At 40.5% G+C, this 13,251-nt stretch overlaps 1 protein-coding gene and 1 pseudogene across 1 annotated transcript in view; one reads left to right on the forward strand and one right to left on the reverse strand.

The window, feature by feature from the left end:
• Window positions 1–638: 638 nt before the first annotated feature.
• SP3 (Sp3 transcription factor) overlaps window positions 639–13,251 on the forward strand; it is a 49,599-nt gene continuing 36,986 nt past the window's right edge. Inside the window, exons 1-4 of the mRNA XM_036236001.1 lie at window positions 639–1,172; window positions 1,808–1,950; window positions 2,483–2,608; window positions 10,126–11,485. Of these exons, the coding sequence (XP_036091894.1) occupies window positions 1,166–1,172; window positions 1,808–1,950; window positions 2,483–2,608; window positions 10,126–11,485 (1,636 nt within the window). The 5' untranslated portion in view covers window positions 639–1,165. The remainder of the gene's footprint in view (window positions 1,173–1,807; window positions 1,951–2,482; window positions 2,609–10,125; window positions 11,486–13,251) is intronic.
• Window positions 7,397–7,515, reverse strand: LOC118614882 (annotated as a pseudogene).

Below are 13,251 nucleotides of genomic sequence, written 5' to 3' on the forward strand. Positions count from 1 at the left end.
ATTAAGTATAAGTGAAATGTTCCAAGAAAAAAAATACTTGCTGAGATTCACTATTTTAAAAATGTTGGCAAGCGTTCATGGGCTTTTTCAGATGTTTGACTTGTTACCAGAACTGAGAAGCAGGGAATAATATATATTTGTGCAGCAAAATGATTGTGACTGGACTTTTTTTTTATAAAAAAGGATTCTGCACCTTTGAATATATATATACAGGCTAAGCGCCTGTTTTGGTGCCATTGGCCAGAAGGAATGTTCTCCTCTGTGTGAGGTGAAGTGAAATTTCTTTGTTTTAAACGCCTGCCTCCAGGGTACGTAAAAGTGGGAGATGGGTTAGAACTCTGGGGGATGGGACTGAGATGGCTCAGACTGTGAAATCTATGAACTGAATGTGTGAGAGAAAATCCTCCTCCAGCCTCGGAGGGGGTGTCTCCCCCAATACCAGCTCCCTCCCCCCGGGCTTGTGGGGCGGGTCTGGTTTGCTCTGTAGCAGCAGCGGCCGCAGCAGCAGCCCTGGGGCTGAACGGCGGCGGCCTCCAGGCACTGCAGGAAAGCGGTGGCTCCAAGAGCGCGAGGCCCTGGGGAGATCCGGCTGAGGCTGCCACCAGGATGGAGGAAGCGTCGAGTGGAGCCGAGAAACGGGGACGGATTTCCTCCCCAGCTTCCCTACAGCTTCGCGGGGCTTGTTCCGTGCGCCTGCGAGGTGGAAGAAACCTGCGCCTTGGGCATGGCAGACGCAGCCGGCGAGCGAAGCGGGCACAGCGGGTAACTGGCGAGCCGTGGCCGATTTCGGGAACCTACGCCGCCACGGCCGCTCATTGTCTCTCTCCTTCCACCCGGAGGCAAACAGGAAACGCGCCGCCAAGCTAAGCGACGGATGGGCATCCTGGCCAATGAGCACTGCCGACAGAGAGCGTGGTGGCGAATGAACACGGAGAAGAGGGGCGGGACTTCCGGGCGGGCTGTCACCCTCTTCCCCCCTTTTGGGTTGGAGGCTCCACCTTTTGTGTTTCCCGCACAGTCAATCAAAATAGGAAAAAAAAAAATCCCCGGACCGCTCCGGCCGTGTCCGCCGCCGCTTCCCGCATCCTCTCCCACCGCCGCCGCCTTCGCTCCTCACCATGTGTAAGGCGGCGGGGAGCCCCGCCTGAGGTGCCCTAAACACACTATGACCGGTACGTAAAGCCGAGAGAGCAACCCTTGCTGCTGCTGCTGCTGCCGCCGCCGCTGCCGCCGACCACAGCCAGCCCCGGGCCGCTGCCACCGGCTCCCGGCCCCGTGTGTGCGACCGAGTGTCTGTGAGAGGCAGAAAGCTGCACTCCCCTCCGCCTCCCTCCCCTCCCTGCCAGCTACCGTCCACCCCTCAAGCCCCAGCAACGCCGTGTCCCCGCCGGGCCCCGGGGCGGGCGGTCCGGCCCGCCGGGAGCGCATCCCCCTGTGTGCGGGTGCGGGCGGCGGGCGGGCGGGCGTATGTGTGACTGACGGTGCGAGAGGAGCGAGCGCGAGTGAGAGCGAGCGGCGCGAAGGGAAAGGGGAGGAGAGGAGAAGAGAGGGGGCAGGGGCAGCGCGGGGAGGAGGAGGAGGAGGGAAAGAGGAGGAGGAGGAGGGTTACAGGCAGCGGCGGGCGGGGGCAGCAGCAGGAGGGGAGGAGGGAGCCGCCGCCGCCGCCGCCGCCGCCGGGGGGCGGGTGGGGGAGGGGAAGGGGACTCGGTCCAGGCTTTCGGAATAATTTCGCCTCGGCCCGCGGGCCCCCTCCCTCTCCTCCACCCGCCTTCCTCCCCACCCCCACCCCCCCGCGCTGTGCCTGCAGCTCCCGAAAAGCCCGTGAAACAAGAGGAAATGGCTGCCTTGGACGTGGACAGCGGCGGCAGCGGCGGCGGCCACGGCGAGTATCTACAGCAGCAGCAACAGCAGCAGCACGGAAACGGCGCGGTGGCGGCGGCGGCGGCCCAGGTGAGGAGCGGCTGAGCCCCGGCCCGGCTCCCCCCTCGCGCCGCTTTCTCCTCCCCTCGCCTCTCCCCTCCCTCCGCGCCACTCTCCTCCCCTCCCCCCGCCCCGGGAGCTGCCCGCCCGAGGCGCCAACGCTCCGACCCCGCCTGCGCTACCCCTCCCGCCGCCTTTTGTGTGTGTGAGAGAGATTGTGTGATTTTGTGTGTGTGTGTGTGTGTGTGTGTGTGTGTGTACGCGTGTGTGCGCGCGACTGCGCGCGCGCGCGTGCGCCCTCCGGGGGTGGGTGTCCGGGCGGAAGGTGGAGGCCCGGCACGCAGCCCGCCGCCCGCCTTTCTGCGGACGGTGGAGCTGGTGCGCGTGCGAGCGGGAGAACGCGAGCGGGAGTCGAGGAGGAGGAGGAGAGCGAGAGCGCGGGCTGGCGCTCGCCAGGGCGCAGCCTGGGGGGACCGAGTCGCACTTCCTGTGCGAGCGGCGGCCCGGCCCTAACTGCCATCCCCTCCCCCGTCTCCTCTCTGAACCCGCCCATCGGGGGTAGGACACTCAGCCGTCACCGCTCGCTCTGCTGGCCGCTACCTGCAGCAAGATAGGGCCGCCATCGCCGGGCGACGACGAGGAGGAGGCGGCCGCCGCAGCCGGGGCCCCCGCCGCCACTGCCGGAGCGGTAAGTCTCGCGCGCGCGGCCCGCCCCCGCCGAGGCCCAGCGCCCGCCATCCCGGGCCTGCAGCGCGCCTGGCGGCCCAAAAGGCCTCCCCGGCGCCTGTGCCTTCCCCGATTCGGACCGATCGTGCATCCAGGGCGCTCTTTCCTGCTCTTTCGCATGCCAGTTTGGATCAGATGCCAGCCCAGGCTTTCTCTAAATTGTCACTGCGGAACCTCGATCCAAATTCACTACAAAATGAAGTCTGAGAGGGCGGGGGTAGAGGACTCCAAAATGGATGTTTGAGCAATTCATATCACTGCTGAAAACTCCTTCACTGAACACTAAAAAATTTTCAAGCACAGCCTATCGGCCATAGGTAGTATCAACTACAGAGGCAATGTTTTTAGTCTTTATTATTTTTGAACATGGAGCTTTTTCCGTTGGAAGTTAATAGATCTTACCGATTTAAACCGTATATCGTTAAAAAAAAAAAAGTTTATTCTTTGCGTTATCATTTTGTATGCTGGAGTGAAGACTTTTTGAATGCTTTTTCAGTAGCCATTCTAAATAGTCGAATTTTATTAGTTTTTGCAGACTTCTCAATTTTGCAGTAATTTTTCTTGTGTAGTAAGTGAAACATTTAATTAGCGACCATTGAATTCGGTGAAGTTACTTAGTACTTTAGTTTTTGAAATTGAACAGTGTTAGAAACAAAAGTACATGTAAGGAATTGGCAAAGTTATATTTTCATTTTATTATGATTGCTAGTGTTTTTGTAGTGTTTTCACGGTCTGGGGCAGGGGGAGGAGCTTGCCAGTGTTATATGAGGGCTTAATACAAATGATCTAGAAACAGGTTTTAGGACTGTTCGTGAATTTTATATTTGTTTAAATCATCGCTGTTGCATGAGTTTGATATGTAGATGTGTTTATTAAAAGAATTGAAACCTTGCTCAGTTCTCTCTGAGGTGGATTATAGAAATTTGTGTAGTGATATTTTGAGTAGTCATTGTAGGCAAAAAAGTTTGATATTTGATAGTGTGCAGGAAATTCTTAGTATTTCTAGGCATTAAAAGTGAAGCTAAAGTTGTATAAAATGTAATTTTAATGCTTCAAATTATACTGTAGAAGGACATGAACGGTTTTACAGTCCTAAAAGTATGATTTTTAGGTTTTGTGCTTTTGTAAGCAGATTAAAGTGTAAAAGCATAAAATTATGTTTGTGCGAGGCATTGATATTTTTAAATAATTTATGGATTGGTTAACCTTTTTCTATGAACTATATCCTAGACCCACTGTACCAAAATAAATTGAAACCACTGCATAAGTAAAATTGCAAAGCAAATTGCTTCTACTTACCTTTTTAATATTTTCAATTAGAACCAAAAACTTCTTGTAACTGCAGCTTGCCAAGTTTAGGTATCAGCTTATTGATGGGGGAGAAGGGAGAAGTGAAGGAGGAAGTTGTGGGGGAAAAGCATGTATATGTACATGTATGTATGTGTGAATCTCAGCCTCAGGAATGGAATATTATCTTCAACTTTAGCCTACTGTGGCCATATATCACTTGTATGAAAGTTGTTTCCATGCCTCTTCAGCTCCTCTGAACTACCAAATCTCTCCTGACATCACATTTCGCTCCAGATGAGTATGAACTAGAATCAGTTGGAGCATTTTTTTTTCTTTTGGTTGGTACCTGTGCATAAAATTTTTCACTGAGTTAAATTGGTTAAGATTGGCTTGAATGTTTGCTTTAACAAATGGGAAAATTATTTTTGTAGCTCAAATGAATTTTAGACATGTGCATCTTGGAAAATTAAAGAATTTAAGTGACTTAGTGGGCATTTTTTCCCTCACTTAAAAATATGCTGAGATAATCTTTACTCAATTACCAAGAATCCTGAGAGGTCTATAGAGAGCTTTTTTGTAGCTATGTTTCTTAAAATTTTTATTTTGGAAGAATTTTAAATTTACAGAAAAGTTGCAAAATTAGAACTGAGAGTTACTTATACTTTCCACCCAGGTTCCCTAATGTTAATATACCCATGGTATGTTTTTCAAAACTAGGAAATTAATAGGGATACGGTATTATTAACTACTGGCTTTATTCTAATTTCACCAGTTTTTCCCCTAATGCTCATTTTCTGTTCCATGATCCAGTCCAGGATAGCACATTGCACATAGTATTGTGGTTAAAATCAAGTGAAATATATACATACAATTTAACTTTATGCCATTTTAGTTTGGTATTTTAATATTAAAAGGTCATCGAAAAGCCAATCTGTTGTGAAGATTTGCTTTAAATATTTTGAAATTAGCATTTGTTAGGATATGTGTTTATCTTGGATCCTGACCAAGAATGTTTGGTTACCCACAATACAGTACTAAATGAGTCTAATCACAGTCTCACCTGTATTGCCCTATAACATGGTTTGATGGCCAGACTGTATTATTAAAAGTTGTATAGTTCATTTTTGTAATAAGTCAGGAAATGGAATAAAGTAGACCATTATGCAATATTAACTTGTGCATTTTGTATTTGTATGAAGTTGTGGGTTAATTTATTTCACTTGTACTGCACTGTAGTAAACTACACAAGTAAATATTATGAAAGTCATTGCCTAATCATCAGTTCAGGTTGTAAATTTAGTTTTCATTAATTTAGTATATAAATGTTGGTGAGCTAAAAAATAAATAGTAGCTTGTTTCAAAACAAGGTTATTTTTTACCATTACTTAACATCAGACCACTGTCATTGTAGTGAATTCATTGAGTAATTCTTTTTATTTGAAGTCTGTTGAAGTACTTTAGTGTTCCTCCCAGATTTTAAGAAACTAGAGTACAAACTTGCTTAAGAATGGTTGTTAGTTTGTTTCCACTTTAGCTTCACACTTGTTCTTATTTCCGTTTACTCCTTCCTTGCCTGTTTTTGCCTTTTGTGAAGTCATTTGTGGGAACTGAGAAGTTAATAATCCTTCCAAATGCTGTGGAGTAACTGGTATGAATTTTTTCCCCCCTTATCCACAGGTATTAGCAGAGAAGATAGATAACCTCTTTTTTTCCTTCCTCTCACTCCCAACCCCCTCATCCCCACCATTTTTATGCCTGGTTGTACTGGATAATGCCCTTGTAATGAATTGCTATGGCAACATCCCAGGGCTACTCTTGGTTGTAGTCCTTTTCACTGTGATTGTGTTCATATGCAGAGGGAGGCTTAGAGTACCTTCACTTAAAACTTTTACAATAATGCCAACTTCCATGTTAAATGGTATTTTGTTTGTTGTCCAATGAGAATGTTAAAGTTACTGAGAGAAATACTGAAGGATTTTTTATTTTTTAGTGTAAAGCTTTTGTGTCTTGAACCTAAACCAAATACTAGTTCTTGCCTGGATAATGTGTTTTTGTGTCTGTCTTTCTTTTATTTGTATGGTGTTTCCAAGTAGCCTAACAGCAAACATTTTGACAACTTTTTTTGGTCTCAGATGATTTTCTAATTTATACCTTTCCCATTTTGTATTTAGTGTACTTACATATTTTAGCGGTATGCTGCTGCTTCTACTTCTCTTACAAATGAATGGGCTTAGTAGGAGTTATTTGAAATATTTGGGGCTTACTCATTGTTGAATTATGGAAATAAATAGGTTTAAAATTGGTGCACAGTTTTTCATAGAAGGCTCATCTCAAGATCAGTTTATTGGTTCGTTCTATCATTTTGCTTGCAATGATTTTAAAGTAAAATATCTTTAATTATTAATTCAATAAATATTTATGATCTTTGGGCCAAGAATTGTGCTAGGCAGTAATGGATGTTTTTCAAATCCGTCTTTGTATTCTTAGTAATCATAATGATATCTTAGGATTGTATAGTGCTTTATAGTTTATGAAGCTTAACATTTTTGGTTCTTATAACCCTGATTCTTGTGTCTCTGCAAGGTAATATTTTTCCCATTTTAATGTAAGGAAATTGAATCCTGTTAAAAATCACACACCATTCTATAGCTTTGGCTAGGATCAGAACTCAGTTCTGAGTTTTTTCCTTTCTAGTGTGATATACTCCATTTCTCCAAACAATATTAGTTTAAATCATAAAAGTTTAGTCGTTTTCTGATTTTGTTTTCTCTCATTCCATTAAAAATATTAACACTTAGTAAATCTTTTAAAATTAAATTTATTTCATGGAAGAAAATCTTTTTTGTTGCATTTTTAAAATCTTAAATCATCTTACTGTTCCCAGTTCCTCCCCCCAGCCCTCACCAGGCTGTGCTTCATAAGTATTTCTTATATATACTTTTCACTTTAGATTTATTCAAAGTTCAAATACATCATTTTGTCATAGAATTTCCCTTCAGTTAATGACCTGCGTTGTTGGAAAAAGTGGTACTGTGGTTTATTTTTATTTAACTTCTCTATTTTTGAGACCGGGAGGGAGTCCTTACATTTACTCATATTTGTCATTTAAGTACTTGCATTTATTTTCAAGGAATTTTTTGACTAGAAAGCTGTTTACTGATTGTTGACTATTTGCCCTTTTTACTATTTTGTAAATAAAATATTAGATGCCATAAATTGACTTTTTTTAAAGATGAAAAAGGGACAAAAATGCCAGTATTGTAAAATTAATATTAGCCACTGTATTTTTTAATATAAGTGGAATAATTGTAATAATGCTAGTCAAAAAAAATCATGTTGATTCATAAATTTTATTTATTTATTTAGTTATTTATTTTTTAGGTACGGCAACCCTTGGTTGACCTCACAGATTGCAAGGACCTTGTCAGCTTACAATCCCTTATTTTTAAAAAATTTTTCACACCTACAGCACCTGGTCTTCCTAGGTGGTCTCCCATCCAAATACTAACCAGGCCCGACCCTGCTTAGCTTCTGAGATCAGACAGGATTGGGCTTGTTCAGGGTGTCATGGCCGTAGACTTAAATTTATTTTTAACCATAAGAAGATAAGGTTGGATTTTAGACATGTACTTCAGTGTTGAATTAAATATAAAGTATAGATTTAAATATTTTTGTTTAAAATGCCAAGAGATTGAAATGAAACGTGAATCATTACTCATACTGGGAAAGATGATGTAAGCTTGTAGTTTCTATACCAGGTAAAAGTTGAGGAATGACATGTGACTTAGATGTTTGTTACTTCATTTTAATAATATAAGTTCGATAAGTTTTAAAAATTATTTAAATGATCATTATTTTAGTTCAGGCTTAGCTGTTTCTGCTGGGTCCCACAGTTTCTCTGCTTTTGGTCTCTTCCGTCTTTCTCCTTCACTGGGCCTTTATCTTTATAAAACAGGGATCTGATGTCACCATTTACTCGCTTTAAAAATTTTATGACAATAGACTATAGATGTCAATTATAATGTACACCTGAAAATTATATAATTGTATTAACCAATGTTACCGTAATAAACTTAAAAAAATAATAAAATAAAATTTTATGGCTTTCATTCACTATCTGAAGGATAAAGTCCAAACTGCTTAGCCAGATCTACAAAGACGTTTACAGGCTCTGATAAAAATGTCTAGTTCTATTCTCCATTACTTTTCTCTATGAATATGAGCCTTTTCTAGATCCTCTCTTGAATTCGAAGCTACATATTACTTTTTAAAGTTTCTTTTTGTCTGTGACTTTGTTTCTGTACCTTTATTAATGCCTCTATCTCTCTTTTCTAACTGCCTACAGTGGAATCTTAAATTTTATTCTAAGATTACTTTTAAATATCTTTTATATGAAATCTTTTTTTCAATCTTCTGTTTGCAAAAAGCATTTTGATCATATGACTAGTGTACACCACTGTTCACATAACAGTATGTATGTATTCGGATAGATTGTGAACCATTTGATGAAAATGATTGTATATCTCATGGGCAAATCATGCTCATTTTTCTTGGCAGATATGTGGCTTATCCATGGACATATACTTTTCAACTGTGCATCTACATGAGAATTAGGAAGTGTTTTCTTTAGAAACTTTTAAGGTCTTCTGTTTTTACAATATTTATTAAAAATTCAGAATGTTGAGAGAATAGTATTTATCTAAACTTTTTTCTGTGGTCACAGATCTTTGAAAATATGATGAAACTCTAGATAATGCACACCCCCTCCCCCAACCCCAGGCCAGTTGCACTTTCTTAAAAAGTTGGTGTGCTATTTTAGAGGATTCAAAGATTCTTTGAAGCCCAGGTATGGATCCAGGATTGAGAATGCTGGGCTAGATGTGCTTATGCTCTCAATGACTATAGATGCGTGGAGTTTCAGGAAATCACATATAGATCTAGAGGGAAATGGGATAGGAATGGTTTTATTTTGATGGTAAGTAATATAGGGTCTCATTCCCCATGTCTACCCCTGGCCTCAGTGGGAGACAAAGTGTGGTATGGTATTTAAGGGCCTGGTTCTGGAATTAGACTTGGCCTAGTTTTAAGTCTTATCTTGGCATTTGATTGTTATGTGATTTTTCATTCCCTCAATTTTTTCATTCTGAAATGGAGATAATAGTAATACTTACTTTATAGGATTGTTGTAAGGAGTAGATGATAAAATCTTACAAATCTTTATCATAGTGCATGGAATATGAAAGAAGAGTTCAAATGTTAGATGTTACTGTTACTATTCCTTTAAAAAAATCTTCCCTTTGACATTGATGTGGAGAATTTTGGTTTTTGCTTTTCTACATTGATATATTTTTAGTCTTGCTTAATCTATAAAATATAAGGATGATACCTGAGATTCTGGCAGGTCACAGAATGCAAACTGTATATACCTAGCACATTACTACAGACTTAAGTACAATAATAAGTAAAGCCATAGTCTAAATCTTCCAGCTTTTAGATTCTAGAAAAACTTTTCAGACTTTGCCATGTGGTCACAGGGCAATAACCTTTTTTCATTAAATTTTTAAAGGTCTCTTCTTTTTTTTTTTTTAAGTAGTTCATGGGAAAAGTAAAGAACTGCTAATGGAATAGCCCTAGCCATAAGTAGCTTTAATTGTTCGCTTTAAGGTTTGTACCAATAATACTCAGATCTCAACTTTTCTAATTTAGATGTCTTGATAATACTATATTAATAATGTTTCTTTTTAAAAAATCAAATATAATGCATCTGATTTAGTGATATATTTTTAGTGCGTTGTATACTTTTTGAAATCTTTAGTGTTTGAGGTATGTTTGGTTTGAGCTGCTCATAATCTTTTCTGGTCACTTCTACTTTATTTTTAACTGTAAAGGATTAGAGATCATAGATAAGGGATTAAATCCATTTGTTGTCATAAGACCAAGATTTCTGATTGAAGTTTATTTTTCCTGCTCAGATAGCACGGGTTATTTTTGCAATAACTAACAAAATCCGGAATGATAATTATCGTAATTTATATGGTGCTGCTTCTGTATTTGAACGCTATTGTATTCTTAAGAGAACGTTTATTTTCAGGTAGTAGGATTTATATCAGTTTTTAGAGTTTTTTTGAGGATTGGTTTAAATAAACCACAAATACATATCACATAGCACGTTTTGTTTTCTTCCTCCAGACAGGTGATTTGGCTTCTGCACAGTTAGGAGGAGCACCAAACCGATGGGAGGTTTTGTCAGCCACTCCTACAACTATAAAAGATGAAGCTGGTAATCTAGTACAGATTCCAGGTGCTGCTACTTCAAGTGGGCAGTATGTTCTTCCCCTTCAGAATTTGCAGAATCAACAAATATTTTCAGTTGCACCAGGATCAGATTCATCAAATGGTACAGTGTCCAATGTTCAATATCAAGTAATACCACAGATTCAGTCAACAGATGGTCAGCAGGTTCAGATTGGTTTCACAGGCTCTTCAGATAATGGAGGTATAAATCAAGAAAGTGGTCAAATTCAGATCATTCCTGGCTCTAATCAAACTTTGCTTGCCTCTGGAACACCTCCTGCTAATATCCAGAATCTTATACCACAGACTGGTCAAGTCCAGGTTCAGGGAGTTGCAATTGGTGGTTCATCTTTTCCTGGCCAAACTCAAGTAGTTGCTAATGTACCTCTTGGTCTGCCAGGAAATATTACCTTTGTACCAATCAATAGTGTCGATCTAGATTCTTTGGGACTTTCGGGCAGTTCTCAGACAATGACTGCAGGCATTAATGCCGATGGACATTTGATAAACACAGGACAAGCTATGGATAGTTCAGACAATTCAGAAAGGACTGGTGAGCGGGTTTCTCCTGATATTAATGAAACTAATACTGATACAGATTTATTTGTGCCAACGTCCTCTTCATCACAGTTGCCTGTTACTATAGATAGTACAGGTATATTACAACAGAACACAAATAGCTTGACTACTTCTAGTGGGCAAGTCCATTCTTCAGATCTTCAGGGAAATTATATCCAGTCGCCTGTTTCTGAAGAGACACAGGCTCAGAATATTCAGGTTTCTACAGCACAGCCTGTTGTACAACATCTACAACTTCAAGAGTCTCAACAGCCAACCAGTCAAGCCCAAATTGTGCAAGGTATTACACCACAGACAATCCATGGTGTGCAAGCCAGTGGTCAAAATATATCACAACAGGCTTTGCAGAATCTTCAGTTGCAGCTGAATCCTGGAACCTTTTTAATTCAGGCACAGACAGTGACCCCTTCTGGACAGATAACTTGGCAAACATTTCAAGTACAAGGGGTCCAGAACTTGCAGAATTTGCAAATACAGAATACTGCTGCCCAACAAATAACTTTGACGCCCGTTCAGACACTCACACTTGGTCAAGTTGCAGCAGGTGGAGCCTTGACTTCAACTCCAGTTAGTCTAAGCACTGGTCAGTTGCCAAATCTACAGACAGTTACAGTCAACTCTATAGATTCTACTGGTATACAGCTACACCCAGGAGAGAATGCTGACAGTCCTGCAGGTGAGTCTTAAATCATGTCATACTATAGTTATGTTCAGTGATTTAATATGTAGGGAAATTTTTTGCCTTTGGTGTTTATCAGTATCTAGCCATCTTTAGTGATGATATATTACCCTTTTTGTATGGAAAGTAGACACCAAAATGTTTTTCAAATTGTTCTTCATTGAAAGTTTGTAGTTTTTGAAGTCAAGGATTCATTTCTTCATCATGCCAATTACATTTGTATTTCTGCCTTAATTGTGTATTTGTTTTCACATCTTATTGGTATTGTTAAGCACTGCATCATTTTTATTTGGCAGGTAAGGTGTCTTGATTATTCTTGGTGTGATGTGAGTTAAATGTTTTATGCATTATGTTTGTTTGGGGAATCTGGCATAGTGAAAATATGTACTGGGAGTAAACACTATGCTATCTCAGCCAGTAGCTAGCTGTGTGATTTTGGCCAAGTTACTTTTTCCTCTAATAAACTCAGTTTCCTCTTCATGTAATATGGGGTTGTTGGTAGTGATTCTGTGATTGTCTATTCTTCTAAGTGTGTAGTGGGCATTGAACTTACCGAACAATATGTTAGCCATATTGTTACTGATAGCACCGGTTGAAATTTCAGAAGTCTACTCTTTGAATGTTGTGCAAGAAATAGATAATACAGTTTTAAAAGGGATAGTATCATCTTATTAATATTATTTACTTAGATAACTTTATTAAATGTTTTGTTGTGTACTGAATTCTTACTTTCACTCTTCTACCTTTATTTGAATTTTTGTGGACAGTGTACTGTTTTAACCTTCAGGTGAGTCAGTGATTCTAAACTCTTAAATTTGGACAGTTGAATTTAATTTATTGAAATAATTTCTATCATAATAAAGGCTACCGTTTTTCTTTTGAGAAATTTGTGATATATGCTTAGAAAATTGGAATTGTCTTGAAGACTTTGGTCTGCCCTTGGAAAACCTTTAATTGCATTTGAACCTTCTGAGGCTGTGGTTTAGAGTAGCAGTTCTCAAAGTGTGGTCTGTGGATTCTTAGAGTACTCTGATATTGTCTTACATGTTCTTGATGTCAAACTACTTTTCATAATAATATCAACGTTATTGCCTTTTTCATTGTGTTGCATTTTTATGATGGAGGTTAAAACTGCTTGTGTCTTGGCGCAAAACTGTACTAGTAGTTTTCTTCATGAGGTTGCACTTAGTTAAAAAAAAATGTGTTTTGTTGATGAACGACCTTGATAAACCAGTCAAAATAGTTATTTTTTACTAAATCTTGATCCTTGACTGCTGCATGTTTTTTTAAAATAGTTTTATTGATATATAATTCATGTACCATAAAATTCACCCTTTAAAGTATACAGCTCAGTGAATTTTTTTGGTATAGTGAGACTTGCAACCGTTATCACTATCTAATTTTAGAACATTTTTATCATCCCTCCTCCCCCCGCCCCCCGAAAAAACCCACACCTTCATTCTACCCCTGCCTCCACCTTAGCCCTTGGTAACCACTAATATATTTTCTGTCTCTCTGGATTTGCCTTTCATAGAATCAGTGGAATTCCATTTCATATCGATGCATTCATATAATAAATGGTTTTTCGTGTCTTCTTTTATATAGCATAATATTTTCAAGATTCATGTGTATCCTATCTCATTTCTGTTCATGGTTGAATGATACTCCCATTATATGGATATACCACATTTTTTTTCATTTGTCATTTGATGGAGAGTTTCCACTTTTTGACTATTATGAATAATGATGCCGTAAACATTATG

This window comes from Rousettus aegyptiacus, unplaced genomic scaffold (genome assembly GCF_014176215.1).
Source record: "Rousettus aegyptiacus isolate mRouAeg1 unplaced genomic scaffold, mRouAeg1.p scaffold_m13_p_2, whole genome shotgun sequence".
Lineage (NCBI taxonomy): Eukaryota > Metazoa > Chordata > Mammalia > Chiroptera > Pteropodidae > Rousettus > Rousettus aegyptiacus.